Source organism: Amblyomma americanum, chromosome 4, assembly GCF_052857255.1.
Source record: "Amblyomma americanum isolate KBUSLIRL-KWMA chromosome 4, ASM5285725v1, whole genome shotgun sequence".
NCBI lineage: Eukaryota > Metazoa > Arthropoda > Arachnida > Ixodida > Ixodidae > Amblyomma > Amblyomma americanum.
In genome coordinates, this window is record NC_135500.1 from 194,981,122 (window position 1) to 195,008,920 (window position 27,799).

Below are 27,799 nucleotides of genomic sequence, written 5' to 3' on the forward strand. Positions count from 1 at the left end.
AGTTTGTCCCACAAGGGCAGACGGTGAATCAGGAGTTTTATATCCGCATGCTCCAACACATGCGTGATGCACTGCGACGCCGTCGCCCTGACTTATGGGCATCTGGACAATTGAGCCTTCTCCACGATAACGCAAGGCCACACACTGCTCTCAGCGTGACAAAATTTCTTGCCAAGCACAGCATTGCTGTACTTCCCCATCCGCCATATCCGCCTGACCTCTCCCTATGCGATTTTTTCCTGTTTCCTCGTGTGAAGAGAGCCCTAAAAGGTCGCTGGATGAGGAGCGTGGAGGCCATTCAAGACGCCACGACAAAGGAGCTGACAGCCCTGCCAAAAGAAGCGTTTTCCAACTGTTTCCAAGACCTCAAGAAGCGGGGGAAGCTGTGTATAGACTGCAAGGGAGACTATTTCAAAGAGGTGCTGCACAAATGATCTCAGTGTTAAACGCATTTTTTTAATGAACTCAATCTCGGAACTTTACAGATGAAGGTTGTAGTTTTTGTAATGGAATTCTGTGATGAACTTGAAAGCTTTAGATATGTCCAGAAATAAAGCAATGCTAAACAAATTTTGATCAAAAGCTGATAACAGTTCTTCACAGAACTCCTGTAGAAGAGCTATAGTACCACGATTGGTAACGAAACGACATTGTCGAGTTGGCAAAAGGAAAATTTCTCAACAGAATAATAATAATGATTTTTATTTTCATCAATAAGCGCGATACATCAGAAACAGGCCAGTCTAAGCCTTTAGTTTGCTTGTGTGACTGTGCCTTAAGTGATGGAAATGAATAGATCCATGAGCATATCGACAAAAGCAAACAAAATTATAAAAACAATAATTACGAGCGATGGAACAAACAAGAAGTACCAAAAAGCACAAATATTACCACACTGAAAAAATTCTTTAAGTGTTAGCAGCAATTTTATCATTTATTCTTGAACATCTTTTTCAGATCTCTTATAGATGTTGCGGAAAAGATTTCATCAGGTAATTTGTTAAAAATATCCGGGACATATGCACAGCATCTGGCTGCACCTTATCTTATCGCTAAGCGGGGAACAACTTAACTTTGTGCCATTTAGTACTGTTCCATCAAAACTGTTGTAATATTCAACATGCTACAGTGTAAAAGCATTGTGCAGTATGAAGCATGTTCCACTAAAAGACAGTATATTCTTGGCCGCAATGGATGTGGTTTTTAAAACACTTTCTAAGTTTGATGTTGGCTCTAGCCTCATCTGCTGCTCACTAGCAGACGTCTGCTGGTTGTGTGTCTTGATAATGGGCATTGCATATTAGCCCTAGGACTGCGGGTGGCTGCATCAACAGTGCATGTTGCCTTTTTCTCTTACTTAAATGACTTAAATGCGTATAGTGGTGGAATGCTGTCACTCTTTCTCCTGCTGTGCACCTTCATTGCAGTCTTAACTAAGGTACCTAGTTTCCTGTGATTTCTCAAGAAATCATAGATTTAAGCATTTTTTTGCAGAATTGTATGTTAGCAGACCCATTCTCTTTTTTTTATAGTATTGTTGCTTTGGACAGCTTATAGTTAGTGTGTGTTGAATGAATAAGAAAAATTGCCTTTCTCACACTGTTGTTATGGGCTGCAGTATAAAAAAACAAAACACTAGGAACGAGAAAGTTAAAAGAAATATTATTACGGCTATAACGCAGCCTCAAACTATTCAAGCCTACCAGAGCTCAGGCCTCCCTCCCACCCTAAAAACGCAGATGGCACTCTAAAATATGAAAACAACGTATACCTTGAGGTTATTTAAGAAGCAGCGCTTCAGTTTCGTGCGGCACAATCGAGCAAAACAAAGCCTCTGATACGTCAATGCATGCAGCCCCCCCTCCCAGCAGCAGGCGCTGCCAATGCCGTGCCACTCCTACTTCATGTTACAAACTGCCCTGTTGTGCCGCTGCTACTTCATGTTACAAACTGCCCAGTTCTGCTCCTGTTTCACTTTCTTTCATTTCTCTACTTTATTCAGGTCATTTCGTACCTTCTCTCTCACACCAACCTGCACTGCCTTTTTTTCCACAGCCGTAGCCACCTCCTCCTTTTGCACTTGCATGCCATACGGTTTGCCCCAAAATTATTGAAAAGCTGGCTTCTCCTAGCGGCCTGAAGGATGCAAAGTTTACTACCTTGAAGAGCTAAAAAAAAAAAAGAATTCACACTGCATTCTTGTTTGCAAATGTAATGCGAAAGGCATTCTGAAGCATTATTTGATGTTTTCTATGGAATATTGCAGATTCTCTGTCCCTAATTCACAGAATTAAAATTTTTTTGTGGCAGAAACCTACAGGTCCTAGTCATGTTGCAGGACGTTAAGCCTCTCTGCACACCTGTTTATTAGGGGTGCGCAAATATAGTACATTTCCAAAGCCAAATGTACAGTGTAGCTTTGCTACCGAATCGAATAGGAACAGAGTCAATTGAATATGAATTGAGTACTTTTATGAATATTAGCTACTTGTTGGAATATTTGTACAAAGTATAAAACAAATATAATCTTGCAAAATAGCGAAGCGCTAGTGGTGGCACTGTAGTACAGCGCTTTAACTTATGGAGTTTAGATATAGTTGTCAAAAGATACGGCACTGACCTCCATTGGCGGTGCTCGACACAAAGTCAGTACCATAAAACCTCGTTAATTCAAACTTCAAGGGACCTAAAAAAATGTTCAAATTATTGGATGATCCCAAAAAACTGTCAAGAACTGCTTGCATCACGGTAAATTTATTTGCTGAAAGACTGAGCAATGGGCACCTGCTTTCGAGTTACGGTTGACATGGCAATGACTGCTTTTCATGTTTCCATCAATGCTTTATTGCACGCATACTGGCGAAAGCGTCGAAGCAGAACTGCTCCAAAATCTTAAAGGCATCTCCGGCATCTTTTATGGTGCGACGCGGTATACCGTGCCAGACCCCTTACAAGCGGCATCGTCACGTGTGAAGAGGCTGCACCGCACGTGCTGCGAGTGGCACATGAGGAGCGCACAGTTTCAGCGTATTGGAAGAACTGCAGGAAGGGTGGAACCACTCGGATGGAAGCAAAGGAAGTGCTCAGCGGCGCCGAAGTGGGAAGGGGGGAGGGGGAGGGGAAAGGAGAGAAAACACCAGCGACGCACCAGTCAGTGTCCAAAACATCAGTTGGCTGGCTGATGCTGGCTGGTCAAGCAGCCGTCGCTGTGGGCTGGCATGAAGCTTAGAGAAGTTAAACCAAAAGTAAGTAGTTGGACTGTTCTAGAAGACGGAGCCACCAGTTCATCTGCATGTCTGCCGTTGCACACCATTGTCAGAGGTGCGCAAGCTGCGAGCAACTCTGCAGCATGAAATTCAGGTTTTTAGTAGGGCTATTTTGACATCTCTTGCTGGCCGTGGCCTCTGTTTGGGAGCTCGTTCAAATCAACCGGTGTGTGACCTGTCGCGTCCGAATTAACGAGCATACAACACCTTAGACTTAAATGGGCGTTGGCCGGGACCAAGCCAGCAGCTCAAATTACCCGGATTTCTGATTTAAATGGGGTCGAATTAACGAGTATTTACTGCATATTTGACCGTCATGTTATAAGTGCAGGAAAATTATCTTTTGCTATTGATGATGAAAAAAAATAATCTAGTTCCACATCTCAGTGGATGGCAGGGGCAAGAACTACGTATGAGCTATGGTCTCCGACATTGGATTTCAAAGCAGGGTTTGCTCAACCTGCCTGAGCCCTGCCATGTTACCCAGCCTTGGAGGTCATGTATGAGCATTATGAGCGTCGCGATTGAAATGGACTGCATCGTGGCATTGAACCCTCCATCCAGCGCAGACTGATGGCGGCAGCATGCTATACAGCTTCAGAGTGGGCTGTTTTTGAAACAGTCGGAGAAAACTGCAGTACGCCTTATTTAAACTTTCTGCCAATCATTTGAAAAGTATCGGAAAACTTGAGAACATATTTGATTCCTTTAGAAAAATTATGAATATGCACTGTTTGATTCATACAACGAATTGGTAGGAAGATCTTCGATTCGCTATTAGAAAATTTCTAATATTTGCACACTCCTGCTGTTTATCACTAGTCTGTGGTGAACTTCAGGGATTCAGTTGAAAGAGGCTGCACTAAATACCACCACACCCATGACTAAGAGACTTGTAGAAGTAGCTCCTTTTCCCCAAGACATTTATGATGACTCTTTGCTAAGTTACTTTAAAAGACTTAATTTTTGTGAGGACTTCATTTTTTTTTTATGAATCGCATGCAGTTCAAGAAAAATGCGTTCTGTGACTAATTGCGGCAAAATATCTACTTATGGCCTGAAAAAGTTTCTATGATATCATTATATTGTTTCCTGTTTGTAACTAGAAGTAGCTGATGCGGTGATGGCAACTTTGCATAGACGGCTTTCTTTCTAAAAAGAATGCATTGTCATTTCTATAAATGGACCTCTCTGGTTCTCTTAGCTTGTAACTGAAAAATCAGTGTGTTTTATTTTTATCTATTGCTTAGTTCCTGCTACATTGGGTTCCACGTAAGTGGGGCACTGCACAAAATTTAGTGCTGCAAAATATTCTTAAAATGTCGCAAAAAATAAGTTGTCGGCAGTATGTCAAAGGTTAACCACTTTCACTGGTCGATAAAATATGCAGGAAGTAAGATGCCTTTTCTTATTCTTGTGCAGGCCTGCTTGTTTATGAGATCATTGCTGGAAAGGTATTTTACCGTAATTTTTGAACTATCCAGGATTGGTGACACTGTCCAACCAGCCCTCTGCGTGGCCACCTGGGGGCTTCGAGCTTAACATTTCGGTTACGGACGGCGTGTACCAGAGCTATACACAGCTGCGGCTGATGGTGGTGCCGAGCAATGAACACTCGCCCCGGTTCAGCCAGTCTGTGTATGAAGCAGTGGTGGCAGAGAACTTGCCGCCAGGTGCCCATGTGACCCGTGTGTCTGCCACGGATCCCGACCAGGGGGCGCTGGGCACGCTGACATATGCCATCCGCAGTCAAGACTGTGCACTGCACTTCAACATCAACAGCACTACAGGTGACTGGGCCTTGCAATCACTTCACTTCTATTTCTTCCCACAGGGTGGGAGTTATGAGCTCCTCAAACAAGATAAAAAATTACACTTTCTGGGTGCTTGGAGGGTTCAGCATGTGTCAAAAATGACATAGAAGTGCCATGATGTCAACCTCTGTTGAGAGATGTGTGGGTGACTGGATCTTAGTATTTTAAAGGTGCCTTTTCAGAGGTAGTTTTTATATGCTGTGTGCGGCCTTGTTATTTGTGTTAGAGGGGCGTGGAACTGGAGAATCTCCCTGCTGGACGATCTCCCATGGGAATAGCAATGTACAGTCGAACCCCGCTACAATGAACTGCTTCAACGAAATATTTACAATTCCCTGTCAGCTCGCCATAGAAAGTAATGGGATAAATTTCTCATCACAACGAACCATTTTTGGGGCGCGTTTCCACTGCAACAAAATTTTTGCTATGCGAAGCTGGGTTTAAAAATCTATCTTACAATAAAACAAGCATATCGCCGCTAATCTGTGTACATCCGTAGGTCCACGCTGCTTTGTTTCACTAAACTTTCGCTGGAACCAATTGATCCACTCATTCAAATGCACATGAAGACTGCCATTGCTTGGTGGTGATGACAATCGGGCTGGCTGCCTTGTGACAAGGCGAGGGGGCAAGCTCCCATTTTCTTCCAAGCCAGAGCCGCAACCAATCCGTCGCCAAAGGATGAAGCAGCCCGGCAACACAGCAGCGCGTTTGTCCTAGTTTTTTCACTCGTGCTTGTGCGCTGAAATCGACAGGAGCATTGCGACTTTGTCTAGGAAGCGGAAGTTCCTTCAGCATCATCGGATGATGACAGTGACACAGAGGATTTAGCACCACCATCTGCACTAACAGTGATGGAAGCATTTGATGTGCTCCCCAGATTTATTGGTGCTCAATTTGAGGGTGTCGCGATGCAACTGCTCCCGAGTGCGAAGGTCGCACCACTGCACTCGTGGCAAAAACAAAAAAGAAGCAGAAGAAGCTGACCGACTTCTTTGGAAATAAATGATGTTTTGGGACTATGTTGTCCAACCTGACAGTGTTTTTGGGCTGTTTTCGCCTCAACGAAATTTCACTTCAACGAAATTTTTCGCGTGCCCCGCCAGTTTCGTTGTAGCGAGGTTCAGCTGTACCATAATAATGTGCATTTAGGCCCACTGCAATAACAGTTGTGCCCCATTATAGCGACCCTTGTTCATATGGATGACTCGAATTATGGACAGTTTTTCTGGGGACCAAACTTTTTCAATATATTTACGTCTTGTCAAAACAGAGACCCGCTGTCTGGACAATGGACAGGGTGAAAGGGCATAGTGATGATTGGGGACCATGTTTATTTGTTGCATTAATATGGACACCAATGAGCACAAAATCTCGATTGCCCCAACTAGATGTTTCCATTCCTCTTCTGTTAGTGCAATGCATCATCGAAAGGTAATGTGAGAATGCAAATGACATAGCGCCAGTCTTATTTCTTGTGGTTATTCTGTTGTCATGAACACCTAAGCCAAATAATACACTTCTACGCAAAGCAGAGAACCCACAATCACGCGCGAAAGTTGGCAAGCCCTTTCCGGCAACTTTTTCATGCTTCCACCCTCCTTCATTGTACCGCTTCTGTGTATGCCAGTTCAGAGATGTCTATTGGTTAGATTCTTTCAGGCCTCGGGCAGCTACAATGGCTGTGGCCAATAAGCAGTGTAGCTCCGGTGGATCAGGAAGCGCCCCAGTTGGTGGGGCCAGCTGAGGAGCTCCAACCTTTGAGGCACGGCGCTCTCAGCCAACTTGGCCGAGCATCAAGACATTTGTGTGCTCTAAGCTAAGGCTTAAACATTCCCATTACACACTCGTAACCGTCCTGTGTGTTTTTTATCCTCGCATAAAATACACGCACCTGACCTTCAGGGCCGGTGTTCAGCATGTTTGCGTTACCTCGCCGCGACTGGCCAGCGCCTTAGGCTACCGCAAAGTTGTCGGATCGCATCAAAGTGAACGATGCTAAACACCAGCGGCACGAATACGTCTGACCACTTGCGTTTGTTGATGACAAGACGGAAGGACGGATGGAGGTATGATATAAAATTTCAGCCCTTCCGAAAAAATCTCGTGAAACTTTTTTTCCCGCATAATGAACCCTCCTTCCAAACTGATGTCAACATTTCTGGAAGAAAAGGGGGTTCATTACGCGGGTATATACGTAATCGTGGAAAAAAGCCGCCACAGTGGCTCAGTGGTTAACGCACTCTGCTGCTGACCCGAAAGATGTGGGTTCATCCCGGCCGCAGCGGTCAAATTTCGATGGAGGCGAAATTGTAAAGGCCCATGTACTGTGCAATGACAGTGCATGTTTAAGAACCCCAGGTGGCCGAAATTTTTGGAGCCCATCACTACAGCGTCCCTCATAGCCTGAGTCGCTTTGGGACGTTAAACCACCATAAACATAAACAAACTTTTTGTACTGCTACAAGAGGCCAGCTGTTCAAAGCTGCAGACCACTGTTTGAATAACAGAAGATTGAAAAACCAAAAATATGTTTAAATATTAGGCCAGATAAACAAATGCTTATTAGATGAACAGATTGACAAAGTGATGTTCTTGAAATTCCTCCATAAAAGAATATAGTGTGATAACTTGATTTACATGGAAAAGTTGGTGAATAGTTTGCAATATGAACATATTCATAAACCATTCTCTATGTGATGTCACGTCTAATGAAGATTCTAAGGGAATTTCCACATGATTTCTAGGATTCCATACAATGGTATGATGGTGCAGTGCGATTTAGCATTTACATTTGGTAGCTTGTGGTCTGGAAAAGTTCTTCTCACAAAACCCTTCTGGGAGGCAGCAAATAGGTTGAAAATGTGAAAGCACTACCCAACTTAGGTGGATTTGAAATGCATACAAAATGCAGACCATTAATCATAGTTGTATTATAGCCTTTGTTTCACAGAGATTTCAACAATGTCTACAGGGCATGTCTGTCACATGCGAAAAACTGTTTATGGTACTGAACCTGTATTAGAGACTGGTAAAATAAAAGCAGAAAAAACAAACTACGTTATAGTTTAGTAGCCGACTGATTTTTCCACCTCCAGTAATTCGGACTTGCGGTATATTTTGGACTTGAGGAACCTTCATGCGCATTATAGGAAACTATATATATTCACCACGAAAATTTAGGACTCTGTGGAGTCCAAAAGTTAGATTTTTCAGGCTAAAATGGATGCCAGCAATACTGTAAGTCATTTTTTTACCTAATATAGACAGGCACCGCTGTCACAACCAACCAGTTCTCTGCTTGGCGATTTGCTCTTCATTGTTGCCACCTGAGTTCATGGCATTTAATGGCATGCTCTTTGTTTCCATCGAGGTGGCCTACAAAGCAGAGTGCATTCGACACCGCTTAGTCGACACTGCCCATGGTGAGGGGCAGACAAGGGAGGACATGGGGGAGAGGGTGCTAGAGGTGCTTGCTTCTCTTTGCTTCTTATGCGTGTCCTCTTTCAGCCTTCACGACCGTCGTTGCCCATGGAAACAGACTGGTCTTGCTTCGCGTGCATTGCGGTGCGTTCATGGCCGTGACCTGTGGCCACACAACTGTCTGGTATCGGTGATGTGATGTCGTGCGGACATGAGGAAAGCATGACACTGGTTCAGATACGATCCGATATTATCTATCACTTGAGAAATGGCGAAGCTAGCGGTTTTTTTTAAGGTTTTTTTGCAGAAAATTTTTTTTAAGTTGTGGACTTTTCAGACAGTTTGCTTATTCAGACCATTTTTCAGGTCCCACTAATTGAAGAAATCTCTCAGCGACTGTATTTCAATGAATGTGCTGCTCTTAGCCTTTTCTATTTTTTTTTCAATGGCTTCATGCTTTGGACATAAAGACTTGATGATACAGTTGAAATTCTCTATTTTTGTTCATGCTGGCTTTTAACAAATCATTTTGTAAAGTAGTGCAAGATCAAAGACTGCATCATATTACCTGAACATTTACTGTTGGAGGTTTTTACGAATGTTTATATTTGTTACTCACTGCATCACCATGACTTATATTAATGCAGGAGAGCTGGTGACTCGGGAAGCTTTGGACCGCGAACATCAACATCTTTACGAGGTTCCCATCTCTGCCACTGATGGTGGCGGCCGCCTGGCGTTTGCTCTTGTTCGTGTGGCTGTCACTGACGTCAATGACAATGAGCCCACTTTTGGTGCTCCTGAATATGAGGCTAGCATCTGGACAAACACTAGCGTGGGCACTACACTTGTCAAGGCAAGTCATGTTATGCCATTGCTGTGTGCTCTAAGCTTATGCTTACAGCAGAATGAAATTTATGAATGCAGGAATGAAGACGCTGTAACTTGCTGTAAACTTGCTAATCTGAAGCATAAAATGCTTAGAGGTAGCGGTCTGCTAATAGATGTCTCACGACATCACTTACCATGACAGAAACGCATAGCATAGCATAGCATAGCAAAGCATAGCATAGCGTAGCAGTGTGTATCGTAGTGTTGCGTTGCATTGCGTATTAATAAGGCCAAAAAAATGAGAATGGTAATGAAGTGTGGTCAGTGGGCTCAAAAAGAATTGCTGTTGGTTACAGGTTCGTGCTTTTGACCGTGACCAAGGAACATGGCCTCGTTACAGCCTTCATGAAGCCCCAAGCAATGTCAGTGCATTGTTCAATGTCACTCACGACTCGGGAGAGCTTTACCTGAAGGCACCCCTCAGAGGTGAGCATGTAGTCTCATACGTACTCACAAGTTAAATATGAAGAATTCATCTCATCCTGTATTTGCTTAGTGGCCCACAAATTGCCCTAGACCTCACACAGTACAGGGAAGCAGCTGCACCTGAGTTGGTAACTGCATCTAAGCATTTCTGTAAGGTCTTGCCTTAAAAACTGAGATTATGGTAAAACACACTCCTGCTGACTTCTGTAGCAGTGCATGTTGTAGTGCATATTAAACAGTAACCCATCTTCAGAGAAGCTTCATCAAGTACTTAGTTTGTAGCTACTTAATTAATTGGTACTGTGTGAGTGGTATTTGCGTCAAGCTTTATTGATCATGAAACCTTTTGTCTTGGTGTGTACCATGTCACCTGGTGTGCTGACACTTTATGGTGCTTGTTATATCTTCACTGCAACATAGAAAACAAAAAAATCTGTTATGGTTTATGGTTTATTTGGGCTTAACATCCCAAAATGACTCAGGCTATGAGGGACGCCGTAGTGGAGGGCTCCGGAAATATGGACTACCTGGGGTTCTGTGCTTAGTTCCCAGGGGCATATGCATTGGCATATGCATTGATGTTGTTTGCAGAATGTTCAAGAAATTTGGAGTCGCTTACATGTTCAGTGGTTGTCTAGTGCCCCTCTTTCTGCCTTGTGCATGTGAACTCATGGGTTTGATGGCTTGACTTTTGCAGGAGCTGGCGTGTTCCAGTTCTTCGTGCACGTCAGTGACCAGGGTAATCCTAGACCTCTCTGGGCTGTGGTGCCTGTTACGGTGGCTGTGGTGCAGCCACCTGAAGAGCTGCCTGTGCTGGGTGTGTCCACCCGTGACCTGCATGTTCGTGAGAGTGCAGCTCTCGGCAGTCCACTGCTGGCGCTGGCGCCAGGCACCACACTTCTAGGCAGCTCGGAGTTCAGCATTGATGCAGGAAACAACTTGGTCATTGCTGCGCCACTTGACCGCGAACACCAGGCATCACATCAGCTCACTTTGCGCACAGAGACACCCCGTGGTCTGGCTTCCGCACTTGATGTGACCGTGCATGTCATGGATGTCAATGACTGTGAGCCTGTCTTCGATGTGATGTCATACCAGACTGCAGTTGCTGAGAATGCTGAGGAAGGTTGTGTAGTGGCCAGGTTGGTGGCACACGACCCTGATGTCTCAGTGCGAAGGGTGACGTACGAATTTTACGAAGAGACTGATCCAGCTGCTGACATCTTCCGGATTGACCCGCAGAGTGGGGTTATTACAACTCTAGTAGCTCTCGATCGAGAAGCCGTGCCATTTTACAACTTTACAGTGAGGGCCCGTGATGACGGTCTGCTGTCTTCCTCAGCTTGGGTGTACGTGGAGGTCCTGGATGTAAATGACAATCCTCCCGTGTTCGAGCAGACCCTATACCAAGTGCAAGTCTCTGAAGATGCTGTTGCTGGCACTGTAGTTGCCAGCCTGCGCGTGGAAGATGCTGACAAGGAGCCGGCTCCTGTTGGCTATTACGTGCTCTCCGGTGATCCTGGTCAGCAGTTTGCAGTGCGCAGTAGTGGTGATGTGTTCGTACAAAGACCGCTGGATAGGGAAGCACGTCAGAACTACACTCTTCGAGTGGTGGCCACAGACGGTCTGCATGTGGCCATGACTCAGCTTGATATAACCATCCTGGACAGCAACGATAATCCACCAATCTGCCTCAAGGTGAGATTTTTTTTGCGTCAGTAATTGTTGTGAGCTAAATGCCGTATTCTTTGGATGCCAGTATGCGACATATGCCCAGGGCACACACTTTTCTTAGCAGTGTGATATTTCTTCATTTTTGTTTTGCTTTAACTGAACTTGCCCTTGTAATTACTGACAACTATTGTATTGTTCAGCAGAAAATTTTTTGCACTTTACTGTTACTGATAGCAGGCTAAACGAGCTCAAGTGTTACCAACAATCTGAATGCTTCTCAGCTGTTAGAAGTGACTTGTTTTTTCTGTCAAAATTAATACCGTTACGCTGGCATGGCACTATGATCCTAAAGCTGCCCATGGGATAAGTGTCGTATGTTTATAGTAATAAAGTTGTTGCGCAATTCACTTATAACAGATATTGTGATTGTTAAAGTTCGTCTTGGGTATTGAGCATAAATTTCTTTAAATAGATTTCAACCATGTCGGACGTTATTTTTTGGCATATGGAGTTTGAGCTTTGAAAACCCGAGTAAATTCTTTAACATGATGTTATAAGTATGAATGGCAAGGTTACAGAAAAGAAAATGCTTGTGTCTTGTCAAGAGCATGGCACGTGCTTTTTCCCTTACTGGTTACGGTGTGGGCCTGTGCAGTCCAAGTACACGGAGCTTGTCTCGGAGAGCATTGCTGTGGGTACTGCCATCTTGACGGTTGGAGCCACGGATGCGGATGATGCCCACCATGCTCAGCTGCACTTCTACCTGTCAGGCCAGGGATCTGAGGACTTTGTTCTGGATGCCAGCAGTGGTAAAGCTTTCAGTATCATCTTGCTAGTACTTGGGCAAATTTTTTTATTTTGCAAAAGCATTGCAAAGCTAGAATGATCTTTCTTTTTTTATGGTGATAGCTGTTAATGGCATGAACCCCCAGATCCGGGTTGTCGGCAGAGACGTCCGCTCAGCGCGGGGGGTAGGAAAGTAAGGAGTAGAAGAGGATGCGGTGGCACAGCAAGAGGGCACTGCACTGGCAGCACAGTGTGGAAAGGGAGAAATGGGGTGTTGCACAGCACAATGTAATGCCTGTTGCTGGGTCCTCGCATAATGCAGGATAGCAGAAATGCTTGCAAAATTTTTTACTCGTTTTCAGGAATGTGCGAATATTCATAATTTTGAATATGAATCTGATATGTTTGTGATTCGGTTCATATGCGATTCGAGAAATTGATATTCGAGAATTTTCAAATGTTTGAAAATTTCCGAATATTCTGCAGGGACTGATTACCTCGCCGACTTTCATAAATGCGACCGTGGCAAAACCAACCAGGATATCTGAGTAAATTGTATGAAGATCAAATTCAAAGTGTCAAGAAAACAGGGTAAATGTGTCCTCTTCACTTTCTTCTTCGTGGTCTATTGCGGGGACCGGTCACATTAAAATGCTGATAGACTTGAACCTAGTGCGAAATTCCGCAAGAGGGCTTTCTCACATAACGCACGTGATGAGAACAAGATGTGGTCATGACGGGAAAGTGCGTGGTTTTTTGTTTTATCCTACCATAATGTGTTACATACCAAACACTCACACCCATGGCGCTTATTCTATTGCCTTCACAACTCTTCTATATGTGGGTAATGCGGGAAAGCCCACTTGCAGAATTTCGCATGGGGAGTCCCGAAGAGGGGCCGAGTTGAGGTGTCACCGGCTGGGCAAGCGATTGTGTAAAAATCCTGCCTATTTCATTTCATTTATTAATAACTTCAAGGCCAATTTATAGTACAGAGGGGAGTGATTCAATGGATAACGCACTGAGGAGAAATCGAAGTTGGATTGTATCAATAGAGTACCAGCTCCTAACCACAAAAAGACTACTCTTACTGAAAACAAAGCTCTTGTAAGGTAAAAAAAAAGGGCAAAAACTAAAATGCAGGTAGCACCGCCATAGGCTGGTATCGCAAGTACAAGCTTTATGACAAAATACCCGAAAAACACTGCAGATCTCTGAGGCTTACAAGCATGCATGAAGGTTACCTGTTTGGATATTGTAGTATATAAGTTTTGTTTTGAAACCACTAGTGCACTTTTATCACACGAGTAAGATGCAAAACAGACAACCTGAATGTTGGAAGCCAAAGAAAACATATACTACTTGGCGGTGCAACAGGTAATTGGGTAATAATGACCCGTTGTAAAGGACCAAATTGTTCCATTGAAAAATACACAATTACAAATCGTTGGACATTCAGACTCAGCTACAGGAACTCTGCTAGAGTCTGTTAGCGTTATTGAGGCCTCTGATGAAGGGTTAACAACACACCAGAATTGTTTAGGGTTATTGCGGAACATGCATGGTAGTGCGGTTTGCATGAAGTAATTTTTTGTTTGTTTTAGTGCCCCAACATAAGTTTTGTTAGCTTCTTTATGTGCTGTCCAATGGTCATTTACAACAGCTCTGCGTCATCGTTTGGTTCATTCAAATGCACACTTATCCTTGCCTGTGAACGTGTCGCGAACGCAGGGGTGCTGCACACGACCCGGCCTCTAGACCGAGAGCAGCGGCCGCACTACTCACTGGTGGCACATGTGCGTGACGTGGCTCGTTGGGAGTGGCAATGCAACAGCAGCGTGGAGCTCTTGCTGAGTGATGTCAATGATAACCCGCCTGTGTTTGGCCAGAGCACCTACGAGGTGGCGCTACCCGAGGACACGCCTGCCGGCCGCCTGGTTGCCCAAGTGCATGCCTCTGACCGTGATTTGGGTGAGTGGAATGCACATCAGAAGAAACAAAGATTAATTCAAATACAGATGAACTTCGATGTAATGAAATTGAATACAATCTAATGTCATCTAGTTTAATCTGATCTAATTAACTTTACTTTCACAGATTTAATTTTTCAGCACTCTTTAGCTTGTGGTGGGGTTGCCAAAACTCCTATGCTTGACAGGCAGTTAAGTTGAGAAAACTCCCATGTTGGTGTGGTAACTAATTTGAAGATTGTTTGGGTGGTCCAAGAGGAGAGTGCTCTTGAAATAACTTCGGACACGAAGCTGGCAAAGTGCTGGAGTGAAAAGAGACATTTTTTCCAGTTGATCAGAGAATAGTACGGGTGCACACATACTATGTGAATCAGTCAGCCCTGGTATGTTGGAACAGCTTTTCACTCGGTCCTGGTGTCCGTTATGTCTTGAGCATATGCTGCACAGGTTTGCATTCAGAAACACGGCGAACACAATGATCATTTGTGAAAAGATTGCACACTGCTTCCACAGGTGTTGCTGTGGCGCATATTTCGTGATGGTGTGAAGTTTCTAGAGGCTGAAGGATGCTGAGGATAGAAAACATCATATGGGTTTTTTTAAAAAGTCTTTACGTAATGGTCGTGGTAAAAACATTTGCAAGAACCAGCCACATTTGGCGTGCTGCCCAGTGCAGGAGGATCATGGCTTTCCATGATTTCCAAAATTTAACAGTTTGTGAAGCACCAGCCCAAATGAGCTACAAAGGGGCAGGTTATACCAGAGTAGAGAACCAAGGGGCGTTTCTTGACTACAGTGTATTGATTAAGGAAATAAAGATATGACCAGGTGAAAATATAAAAATAGAAACTTTGGACAGCTAGTCATCAAAGGTTTACAACATTCGGAATTTGATGTTTTCTCCAGTACCGCTTGTCATCCTAGCTACACACGCAGGCCGTTGTCAAAGAGTATGTATTCGGGGAGAGCTTTCTGTGGCTATGCAGTGGAAGCTACGAGGACGAGGCATGAGACTTCCACAAGTGCACTCTTATCACATGCTCACGAGGGAGGGAGATAGGCAATTAAGCTGCCGGCGCGCGCTCGTAGCTTCCCCTGCGTAGCCATGGAAAGCTGTCCCCGAATATAGCGCTGCCGCACTGGATGAAATGAATCCAGATGAGTGTCTATGCTCTTTAGTGGATGGACAACTTAATGTTGCTGTTGTTGGTCAAATGTTTAGGGGGATCTCCCAAGGTGGAGTAAATTTGTAATAAGGGAGTAATTACTCATTGGCATCCACCCAAGTGCAGCTGTTGTTTCTTTCACTGATGTTGCGTGGATACTATTCTGGCCTGGTTGAAAAAGTGCAGCACATTTTATTGTGCGTCTTGCATTACTGATTCTTGCAAATTTAACTGAGCGGCATGTAGTCTGTATGCTCTTGTGTATTTCACTGTTTACTTAAAACTCTGCAATTTGAATTCCAACCATAGCATCGGCATTCTGTAGGCCAGGAGTTCTCAGTCTTTTTGGCCTTGGGGAACACCAACAGCTTTCAAAAGCTGAGGAACCCTGCATGTCTTGGCTTCCATCCCTTCCTGCATAACATGGATGCAAAAAGGAGCATGCATCTAAAAAAAAATGGAAAAATTCAGTTATTGATGACTGGCTGTGCAGAGAAACAGTCTGCGAACAGGAATTGCAGTATGATTAGTCTTAAAATAAGTTGATGCTGAGGGTTGAGGCATGCATGGTTTAGACACCTGGGGTAACCAAAAAGAGCTCCAAGGAGCCAAAAGGTACTGCAGAATCCAGTTCAGAAACCCCTGCTGTAGCGTCTTGGAGCGATGCTACTGTTCTTTATATTGTGGAATTGTGCCAACAGAGTGCTTTGCGACTGAAATTATCTGCGCAGGTCCAAATCGACGCCTCAGCTATTCGCTGGTTGAAGCATCAGCCAACAGCCACTTCAGCGTGGATGCACTGTCTGGTTTGGTGCGGTTGGAGCGACCACTAGACCGAGAGGAATGCGCCAGGTTCAACCTGACGGTGCAGGCCCAGGACCATGGTCAGCCTCCCCGGGCTGCCCGCGTGCCTCTTACAGTCATTGTGCAGGACATTAATGACAGCCCGCCCGAGTTCACACAGCAAGCGTACTCTGCCAGCGTCTCTGAAGCTGCCCCCGTGGGCTCGCCCGTCAGCGCTGGTGTGAGGGCTACCAGCCGAGATGCAGGCGTCAATGCTCAGATCACATACTCCCTGGTTGCAGGCAACGACATGGGACACTTCAGCATTGAGCCAAAGACAGGTCAGTTCTTGCAGTGTGTTGGTGTGGGGCTGTGATATTTGCACATTTCAGACCCAGTGCTATTGCGCTTGTAAAGTTATTGTTGCAGCTAGCTGCTTTTTTTCTCACTAAGTGCTGTAAGAATTCTTACTGGTCCAGGCATCTAAAAAATACAGTTGGGAGCATCTGGGCGGTCCGGTAATGTGGCTAGTGAAAAAGGCTATGAAACAAAATTACAGGGAAGTATCACAAGAATAAAGAGAGATTGTGATATAAAGATACACACAACTCATTGCCAGACTGAAAAGCCTTTTTCTTGGAGGCAGATAAAATTCACTTCTGAAGCACCTTTTGTGGTCACTTGATAAGGAGCACCTCGATTTTATACCGAACTGTATGCCCTGGCTTAACCTTTGGTTTTTGAGTGTACGATGGCACATCTAACGTTACTAGTGGAGAACTTGAGACTTATTTGAGTACATATAATTTCACAGATCACACCATTCCTGAATGAGAAGTGGGGCCTTTTGTGGACTGTATTCCTTAGTAGCCGTTGCTAGGATTTGGGGGAGACAAGTAGGGATGGATAAGGTAGGTTAAATAACGCTGCTGGCGCCTTGCTACATGCTGCCAAATTATGCATACTCAGGTGTGCTGCGGGTGGCCCGACCCTTGGACTTTGAGAGCATGCGCAGTTACCAACTGGCAGTGGAGGCTCGCGATGGGGGCGAGCCACCGCTCAGTGCCCGCGCCTGGCTGAATGTGTCCGTACTGGACGCAAATGACAACGCGCCTGTGTTCGGAGGCCCCTACAGTGGCACTGTTGCGGAGGATGCAACCCCTGGGCAGCTTGTGCTCCAGGTAAGTGACATGCATGCTCCTCTCATGGTGCCACTTGTCTCTCTCCAGCAGTGACACAAAATGCAACTTGAACACCCATGGCTCCCGCACTGATGGCCTTTATTCCTCTACCCTTCCATCCTGTCTGAATAGTCTCTCGATGCTGTCCCACACCTAGCGCACTGCTGCATTTGTTTTCGCAATACAAGTGCACTAATGCTGTCCAGTTGTGGATCTTTTTGGTGTGGAGCATTCCTAACATGGTTAAAAAAGATGCCCTGACTATCTCATAACACTCCTATCATAACGCCGATTTTTGCTTGTTTATTTTTTCTTTTGCCGTGTGAAAAGTTGCCTTGTGTAACTATTCGAGATACTGTGGCAAATTTCTTCACAGCAGGTAACAAAGACAGTGATGGAGTAGTTTTTGTCTGCGGACCATAGATTGCACTTCCAGCTTGCAACTTGCTGTTAGAGAAACTGCGAGAAATGCCTCTGTGCTTGATTTACCAGCGAGCATGCTCTGAACCAATTTCTGCAGTGTACTGCTAGAAATTTTCTTGGAACAGTGATGCAAGAAAGATAAAATAGAACCCTGCTGCAGTTAACTTGGATATAGTGAAGTGAAAGTGCGGTACTATTACGTCGTGCATACAGGACTGTACATCTTCTTTGTTTATAGTAAAGACATCTTTTATAAAGGGCTGATATACTTGGAAAAGGGGTCTTTGACCCCACCTTGAGTAATCGAAAAATACCTTGTGCCATGGCGCTCCTTGGCCAAGACGCCCTTGTGCCATAAAAATTCCTCATCATCATAAATCGAAAACGTGATAACAAAATCCGATAACTGAAAATAAATAGTTATCACATAAAGGGATGATAAGAGCAGGATGGAAGGCGTTTCTGAATGTTTCTTTTATAAACCTCTGTGTTTAATAAATAGCCAATTAATTACCAGATGGCATCCTCAGAGCCATGCCATCAGCAACAATTGATATAGCAAAGACATTGATGTAGTAAAGATTTTTGTTGGTTTGAGTGACTTCATTATAGAGGAGTTCTGTTGTACTCAGAAGTAAGATGTGCATAGCGATTATGAGCAACTGAAATGTCTCTGTAAACGTTTCTGAAATTTCATTTTAGATCTAAGCTGTCTCTCCTGCCCTCTATAACAACATTGTTTATTTCAGTGGTTGATCTAATGAATATCAAATGAATGATCTGACTAGGATTCAAAACTACTTTTTTCACCGCTACTCGGCACTGCTCAGCCCGTGTCATACCTGTGGCAAAAATTTCACTCTTCTGATGTTTGTCAACTTCAAAGCTCGTTGTTGAAACTTGTAAACAAGGTAGATAGGCTACACTCTTGCACCTTTCGTGATTATATGGTTTGCATGTTTTCTTGCACTTAATCCTTTTAATGCTTTGCATCTTTCCTTTTGCTACCTACTTGAAGGCATTGATTCAGTGCGTGTGATTGCTGTGATGTGGAGGATGCAGTGTGATATTTGGTTGTAAGGGGCACACTGCCTTGTGCTCGAGTTGAAAGGTAATTTTGAGGCTGCCTTGTGTAAAAGCAATCTGCTACACTTAGGTCGGCTGGGTGCTGCCCTTGATGGTGTGCAGGTGCAGGCCAGTGATGCCGACAGTGGCGGAGAGCTGCGATATGCTCTGCTGCAGCCGGGCCCTTTTACTCTGGACCCAGCCACTGGCCAGCTAAGTGTGGCTGGGCCGCTGGACCATGAGACGGCAAGTGTGCTTCTCTCTTGTTTGCCCGCCCGATGTGATGCCCGGTAGGGCAAGAATCGTGAATTCACTTTGGTGCAGTGTTTGACAGAAGTGCTCAGAGAACTTGGAGATCAGAGTTGCATAGGAGATGAGCCATGAGCAACTGCTTGAGGAGGCTGGGTGAATGTGCAGGTGAGCCGGTACGCACTGGAGGTGGAGTGCTGGGATGGTGGCACACCGCCACTGTCGGCTCGGGCACTGGTGCACCTGGAGGTGCTGGACGTAAATGACCATCCACCGCGCTTTGACCAGAGCAACTACACGGCCGTGGTTCATGAGGGTCGGCCAGTCGGCTGGACCGTGCTGCGCTTCTCGCTCAGTGATGCTGACTCTGCTGCTCATGGACCTCCTTTCCGGCTGGAGCTGCTGGAAGGAGCTCAAGCTGGGCAGGAGGAGGAGGAACCCTTTTTCCAAGTTGAGGGCCACGAGCTGCGGTTAGCACGACCACTTCCTCCGCGCTCGCGGCATGAGCTGCGTGTGCAGGCTCACGACTCGGGCAGCCCACCTCTGGCAACAGAGGCGCATGTGACTGTGCTGGCTGTTGAGAAGAGCCGCTTCAGGCCACAGGTGAGTCTATGTTATGCACTTTTAAGTTGGCTTTTATCTTTTTTATTAATTTGCTTGAAATTTGACAGAACAATAAAAAGAGGAAGCTTTTAATCTGCTTGAGTCCATATGTAGGTTCACTGTTTGTGCTGAAATGGTGGTTGTAACGTAGAAATAAGTAAGCCATCTTGTATACAGTAAAACCTCGTTGATACTTTTTTAAAATGGCTAGTAAAAACGTATTATCCGGGAAAACGTATGACCAAAAGTGCCAGATTTTGAGAAATGTAACTGTTTAATGAGGTAAAAAGACATTTATTGACAATTTCGCCTTATAACAATGTCGATTGGCATTTCTTGCACAAGAGCTGAACAGATGCTATTCCAGTGCTCGCTGAATTTAGTCTGTGTTCGCGCTGTCTTTAGTGCGGAAGAAAATTCGTCCGTCAGCGGCAGTTACGAAAGTCACCAAAATCTCTTCCTCGTCATTTTTGGATGCTTCGCCCCTTTGCTTCCAAGTACTGTGGGATGCCACCACGACAACTGTTTGCTTTTTAAGCTATGTTTCCCACATCCAGCCCGCTCGTAAATAAGCGCATCGCTGAAGTTTGTGGAAGCTTCGCCTCCTTTCCCTAATGCATCGTGAAGAAACCTCGACGTTTCTCCTCTTCATATCGCGTCCTCGCAGAAACGGCCATCGTGAATGCTAGTGCGCTGTTTTTATTTTTTTTGTTCTTGGTGGTGATGGTGGTGGTGGTTCGTCTTGTTGCATTGAGGCACTGCAGAGAAGCCACCATGGGAAATGACTGCTGCAAAAAGCATGTTGCATGCCCTCTCGTTTGGCCCACTTGTATGTTTGCACATGTGCAGTTGGTCAACAAACATATTATACGACCACAATTTGTCGAAATTTTAAACGTAGTAGCTGGGAAATCGTGTTTTCCGGGAACATATTATCCATGAAAAAAAATAGTGTAACTCTGTGGGACATTTTTAATGTCCGCAATATTGAGCATACGAACCGAGGAATCGTATGAACCGGGAACATATCAACGAGGTTTTACTGTATTTGCTTGCTCATTTATTTAAATGAAAGCAAATTTTGCATCACATTATCTTATTCTTGAAGGTTATGTATCCCATCGAAAATCATGAAAAGTATTGCAGTGGCAAAGGAAATAATTATGAGTGAGAGCATGCAAAATTTGCTTAATGTTTAAACCAAAAATTAGGCTTTTTTCTTTCGTTCCCAACAAGTTTGCGCTAATCTGCATATTTCTAGAAAAAATAAAAGCAGATCACTTTACATGACGTAAAGTAGTTGTCCTCCTTGACTGCATTTTCTGTAGCAGTGCCCCTTACATGACCCGTGTCAGCTCATCGTGTTACCTGAACTTTGTCCCAGGTGCAGCCCTTGACTGTGGTTGTCTCTTCTTACTTGGACGACTTCCCGGGTGGGCTGCTAGGCCGGGTGCATGCCACTGATGAGGACCCGTACGACCGCCTCAGCTTGTCCCTCTCTGGGCCACACGCATCGCTGTTTGTCCTCGACAGGGATGATGGGACTTTGCGTGCTTTGCCAGGCCTTGATGCTGGCAGCTATGTGCTTAATGTGAGCGCTTCAGATGGCAGCACAACGCCAGCACATGCATCAGTGAATGTGCATGTTGTCGGGGTGACCGAGGAGGCTCTCAAGGCAGCTGTGGCTCTGCGCTTGGCTGGAACCACGACTGAGCGCTTCTTATCTACGGACCGGCGGCCATTGCTGCGAGCTTTGCGAACAGCTCTCAGCGTGCGCTTGCGGGACCTGTTGGTGCGTTCAGTTCCCTTCCTCATTTTTCTTGTTTGTCTTTGCATTGGTGCATTTTGACCCTGGATAGACTTGTGTGAGGATGTGACTAAGGCAAGGGGTGGATGGGCTTGCTCGTTGCCGGGAATGCGTGATTACCAGGCATATCAAGTCCAGCCAGTAACTACAGTGCCCTTATTATGCCATGTGTGGGCACATATCTGGAGCATGCTAAAAGCCTTTTTGCTGTTCAGCACAGTGACACAGTGAAATAGCTACCTGCTCTGGAGCCATGGGTCAGTTATTCAAATATGGTACACAGTCAAGCTGTGTATACTTTTTCTTGTCAGGCACTACATTCTGTTTTCAGTTTCCCTTTCTGTATATTTAAAGACAAACAAAGAATTTTTTCTCTTTGTGCTGGGGCCACGTGTAGTCAAATAATAAATTTAAGTATTACACCCAAATATGCATGTGTCATATGCTGGTGTTTGTGGCAGTAGATGGAAACCATTCACTAACATTTCAGAGCTGAGCACTTGCCCTGTCTTTTTCCTGTAAAAATTAGTACAGTCATTAGTGCATAATTCCCAACATCATGTCGACCATTGCAAGCTGACTGGTGGATAATAGTAATGCAGATTACTCTGTTTCCAAGTGACACAGAGGCTGGCGGCAGCTAGGCTAGAAAGCAAGATTATGTGGACTCATGATAATTCAAACTTTGAAAATTTGCACTTTCGGTTAATTCAGGCAGATTTAAATATTTTGTTTGGCTGATTATATTTTCAGTGCATTTTAAAGCTGTTTAATCCATACCGTAGTTTCTCTTAAATTTGCTGAATTCAGACTTTTTATCTTGCTCCAACACTCCCTGTGCATGAAACAGCTGCGGCCAAGTTTGGGTATGTCAGGTTTCCGGTACTATGTGAGCTGAAAATTCAGCCCCTGCAGCTGGTCAATTCAAACCCGGTCTGAAGGGAAGGGGGACTGTATTGAGTTCCAACCGGCACACCAAGTGATCGGGGGCAGCGCCCCATTGTTGCATAGTTTTGTTTCCTGAGGTTCGTTTCCAACCTACATCTACAGCTGCTATTGGCCTTGCATCGGCGGGCTAAGCTCAGCTATGCACCGTTTCAAACTCTGATTGATGTATCACTAGCCTTTTTCCTTTTTAGAAGACGTCTTGCCTTTCTGAGGTAAATTTGATTTTTCCCTTGCTTGCTTTCGTCCGTGTGGTCCTGTGGGCTGAAAATGTGTGTTCAACATGAGCCGGTTATTGTTTGTGCAGTGAAGCCATCTTACATGGGTGCTGCCACTTATGAGGAGGTGTCCGTGTTGGGAGGATTGGCTCCTTCACTACCACGTCACACCTGTGAAGGTGTTACTACAGTGGAGACCACTTATGTAACTGCTTATAGTGCAGGATCGGATATGATGCGGTTTTTGCTGGCCACCGGTCTGCCTTCCATGGGGCTCATTGTAAAGTCATATCGCTTAATATGCGATTATTCGAAGCGAAATACCGGTTTTAGTGCAGCTTTGAAATCGGTTCAGTGACCATTCTGAATAGCAGGTGTGCTTTCCTGCACAGCACAGGGGCTTCTGAGGCGCGCTGCCGCTTACTGCGCAAAACAAACACAACAAAAAGTTATGCAGCGATGAATGGTCGATCCGCTGAAAATGCAACAGCACGAATCGTTTCCATGATCGCTGATGCTCTGTTGCTTATAGATTGCACTTTTTCAATTCACTTTTTGTGCTTCATGCACAGACTCTGCTTTCACCAGTCAGAGGCACTGCTTCAAGCATGTTGTCTTCCGTAATCACCCAACTGGTTACGCTGCCGATTCTTGAAGGAACGGCAATCATCACGGTGTCTGCGTGATGCATGCGTCTACTCTTCACCCCACTCCGCAATGAAATCGCCTCTGTCGCACTCTTCAGCAGTCGCGCTGCGTGTAGTATGCTAAAACTAATCTAAGCGTGCACTGGTCTCTGTGGGTTGCTTTTTGTTCAATGATAAATAAAGCGTTTTTGAAAGGGAAGCCACTCGTTTGGCGTGTATTTTGACCTGAAAAAATGTTTTTGTTCTAGTGCAGTACTGCTTATAGTGCAGACTTTCGCACCCCTGTGGCATACATCATAAGCGGTCTACACTATATTTTTGTGTAGTTCTGCTTTGAATACAGACCGACAGAATAGTGAAAAATTGTCATTTCTGTGTAGTTTTCACTCAAAAGTTAGACGACCATTGCTTATTTTTTCTATCAGTTACATTTGCCGCGGTGCAAGATGGTTTTTTGGAAGTTTTTTGTAGCCATTTTATGGTTCAACCTTTGGATTATTCAGACATTTGTTCCACTCCCTTTAGGCTCTGATTAACGTGATTAATGTAGTTGTATACTCTATTGAGAAACCACTGCATTATTGATTACTTTTTTCAACCACATAACCAGCTGGTGACTGCTGATTGCATAAACATATCGTTGCTTTTCACTCATATTTTATGTTGTGTTAATGCTATTAGCTACATTTTCATCAAGAAATAATTCCAAAATACTTTTTATATACACAGATACGCATAAAGCAGACCACATTTAGCCTTGGGTGACATTAAAATGCACTTCTGCTAATTTAAACAAAAATCTCTGGCCTGTTGAAGTTTAAACTATTTAGTCTACTTTACATTCAGTGGAACTGCTGTTTGGTCCTATGTTGCCATGGTGTCATTAATGGTTCGGGTAGCTTGGAGTCATCTGCACGCCAGAAAAAGATCATTCCCACGCACTAGTTGCATTCTTTGTCGTGTCGATTTTCAGTACCATGCCTTTGAACAACATTTTTAAGCATCTGCGTACAATAACAGTCATATGCACACATTAACGCAGTCATAGTAGCCCTTTTTGTGGTGTCTGCCATGTCTATGAAGTGGTGCTGTTTTTATGTTGTGGAATAAACCAAAAAAGTGTGAATTAATGATAGTGCATTGTACTAGTGCTTCCATTGGTGCCCTGTCTTAACGTAACATAATCCGTGGGGGACTGCTTGCTTTTGTGCCAGCTGGTGAGCATACAGCCAGCACCAGCGGAGGCCTCAGGAGGGAGCGAGCAGCTGGACTTGTTGTTGGCAGTGCAGCCTGAAGGAGATCCAGTGCCAGCTAGCACAGTGGCTTCCCGGCTTCACGAGCGCCATGTAGCCCTCGAGGCAGCTACTGGTCTACGTGTTCACATATTGCCCCAGGTGAGTCCTTGATATGGACATCTCTGTAGCTTTGTCTACTTTGATGGTCCTCATATGGGGGTTCACTGTGTTCTTATTTGAGTGCAGCATACGAATGAAAAAACATTAGAGCCTCTTATATTCGACGTCTGTCACACCATGTAAAATATTCAAATTAACGTTTTTGAATTATCCAAAATTGAAACAGGACAAAAAGGCAAGTGTGAAACCGTGCTCAACCGAATGCAGCACTTTACAGTCACTACCATTGCACACAACAAAGCTGTGGTCAACGTTTAATGATGAACTTTGCCTACAGTGGGAGCTCGTTTGGACTTGTGGTCGCCCTGTCATTGCCGGTCGTTCAAAAATTGGTCGCACCAGTTTTAATACCCGCAGAACATGTTTGTGGTCTCTCTCTGTGCAGCTCGGCTACCGGAAAAAATTTTCGCCATTCGCCGCCGCTTTTCTACTTTGACGTTCTTGACATGCGCGAGAGCAGCAGCCTAAGTCGGCTACATCAGGTCTGTGGCGCAAAGCAGCTCTAAGGCACACACACAGAAGCGCAGCTGTTGATTGAAAAGTTGCAACAAGAGCAGTCTCACGCAACTCATCTGGCCAGTCCAGGCGTGGTGCAGTGTATAACTGTATTGTATGCGCACAAAGTTAGAGTGCCGCCACTATCTTCATGATGGTGCATGAAACATTGAAGAAACCATTTAAGCATTGCTCTGCGTAATGCGGGATCGCATGCATATTATAAGCAGTGCGATGCTACGTTAGTAGTCGAATTTCGTTGTTCCCATGGAGTGCCCAGGTCCTAAAATTATCCAAGCTAGTGATGCTGCTGCTTTGAATTATCCGGTAAAATTTACATTAGAATGTACCAGAAATTTTACGAATTATCCAGGATTTCGAATTAGCCGATAATCAAATATCAAGGTTTTACTGTATGTCTACTGAAGGACTTGTGCGCTTCAAGATTACTGTATGCTTCCATAAATTTTACACAGTTGGGCATGCAGAACCCTTTTGAATTGTTCAAAATCAGAATTAAATAATGTGCAAAAATTTTTTTCTGAAGAAATCTTTTATTCCTTTAAAATATATTGTGGTGGTGACCTGTACTTATTCTTGAATTTTATCATGGCATTGTTATATAGTAGTACAAACCAGTTTGAGCTTTATGGGGAGACCACTTACGGCTTCCTAGGGGCCCTTTTTTCAATTCCATGTGAGGGCTTAAAGTGCAAGCACTCCTCAAAAATTCTCAGTTTGATAACTATGGGCAAGAAACCTCAGGGAGCAGCTCAATGCACTGTGCATTAAAACTAAAACAGTTAGTGAAAAGCGAATTGTGCACTCTTTCCAATCTATACTTCTTTTTTTTTTTTTGGTGAACCGGGAGTTCAGAGTCAGTTTTGGTCCTTTTTGTGCCCATGTGTTTGCTGCGTGCTTTCATTGCTTTTGCGTAGGTGCCATGTTAAAACTGGGGTTTTTGTGCTTGGCTTGTGGTACAAACAGGCACTTGGCAGCTGGACTATGTATTGGCTGCATTGCAGGTGTTGTTGCTGCTCACGAGGGCTCATTTTGTTTTAAACCCCAGGGGGACCACTGCCCTTCCCTGCACTGTGTGCACGGCGAGTGCCAGGACCGGCTGGTGCTGGACACCAGCGACGCTGTTGTCCTTGCTGGTGGTGGCCACAGTTTCGTATCACCACGACACAGCCGCCGGACGGCGTGTGTCTGCAACCCTGGTTTTGGCGGTGAGCTATGTCCTGTGTAATGCGGTAAACCGATTACCACTGGTCTTTTGGTTTGGGATAACACAATGGGTTTCAAGAGAAAGCGGGTATAGTTGGAGGTGGTTGAAAGTCAGGTGGACTGAGGAGTTAGGAAATTTGCTGGGATAAGGTGACCATGGTTTGTGAAAGGCTGGGATAATTAGAAACCATTGGGTGAGGCCATTGCCTTGCATTGTACATGACCTGAGTGATGACAATGGTGGCGATAAAGTCTTCTGTCTCGTGACTGACAAATGCACACTCTTGAGGTGCATTATCATTTTCTGTTGGTGCAATACACTTGGTAATTGTATCCTGCAAATTTTGAGAAATTTACTTTGCAGAAAAATTTTGATAATATTCTCTCTTGGGGCCTGTCAAAGTTGTGCTAAGAAGGGTATGCATTTTCAAATATGCATTGCATTCTTCTTGCTTTTTTTTCATTCAGTTAAAAAATTTCATGTCTTGTATAGTTGCCTATTCGTGTGTGGTTAAATATTCAGATGGAACATGAACATTTGGCAGAATTCTGCCTGATCAGGCAAATTAGAGATTAAGAAAATGCGACACTCCAACTAAATTCTCATGGGAGCACTGACGTTTCAGCGCAAACTCGGCACCTTCTTTACGGCATCTTCTTCAGGTTGAGCCCAGTTCTGAAGAAGGTGCCATCAAAACGTTTGTTCTCCCTTGATACTTTTGTCAGAGCATCACAGTTTTTTCCTCTCCGATATTCAGGTGCTATGCATTTACTATACTGAGTCCTGTCACCTTTTATTAGTTGTATGGGGCTTCGGTTTTGAATACTGTCAAGTGATTTTTGCAACTGCATTAGTGCATGAGTGGTAAAATTTCGGCACACATCCAGTTGTGTGCAGTCCCTTGTTACATCATTACTGTTTCTGTGATGGCAGTAGTTTTGGTTCCCGTTTGCTTGCTGTGCACTTGAGTGCTGTGCTTGGATGAGTGCAACTGCTAACGGCATTTTATGCTTAAAGGATAATTATCATGTTTGTTTATGCACTTGTCCTCTCTGGTGTCTCGTTTTAACATAAAAAAGAAACAGGAAATGCTTTGCATGGGGTTCAGCTTAGCACCTTTCTCTAAGTGGTCAAATTTGGTTAAATGATTCTGCACATTCCTGGTAAAGAGTGGTCATCTCCAAGTCTCTGACATCAGGGCAGGTGCCACAATGCAATGTGGGTTTTGTAACAGGAAGAAATATTTCTGCATCTGTGAGAAGTAGCGGTATGAAAGGATAAGTGAGGGTGGAATATGGCATACAATACAAATGGCATCTGTAGT

At 44.5% G+C, this 27,799-nt stretch overlaps 1 protein-coding gene across 2 annotated transcripts in view; it reads left to right on the forward strand.

Moving 5' to 3' along the window:
- Positions 1-27,799, forward strand: part of LOC144128955 (fat-like cadherin-related tumor suppressor homolog) — a 79,542-nt gene that overhangs the window by 36,344 nt on the left and 15,399 nt on the right. For both annotated transcript variants that reach the window (XM_077662786.1, XM_077662785.1), the window contains exons 17-29: positions 4,751-5,056; positions 9,151-9,359; positions 9,691-9,820; positions 10,518-11,518; positions 12,150-12,303; positions 14,012-14,251; positions 16,148-16,540; positions 17,169-17,380; positions 18,992-19,114; positions 19,286-19,720; positions 21,105-21,512; positions 24,552-24,731; positions 26,317-26,476. In XM_077662786.1, the coding sequence (XP_077518912.1) occupies positions 4,751-5,056; positions 9,151-9,359; positions 9,691-9,820; positions 10,518-11,518; positions 12,150-12,303; positions 14,012-14,251; positions 16,148-16,540; positions 17,169-17,380; positions 18,992-19,114; positions 19,286-19,720; positions 21,105-21,512; positions 24,552-24,731; positions 26,317-26,476 (3,951 nt within the window). The remainder of the gene's footprint in view (positions 1-4,750; positions 5,057-9,150; positions 9,360-9,690; positions 9,821-10,517; positions 11,519-12,149; positions 12,304-14,011; positions 14,252-16,147; positions 16,541-17,168; positions 17,381-18,991; positions 19,115-19,285; positions 19,721-21,104; positions 21,513-24,551; positions 24,732-26,316; positions 26,477-27,799) is intronic.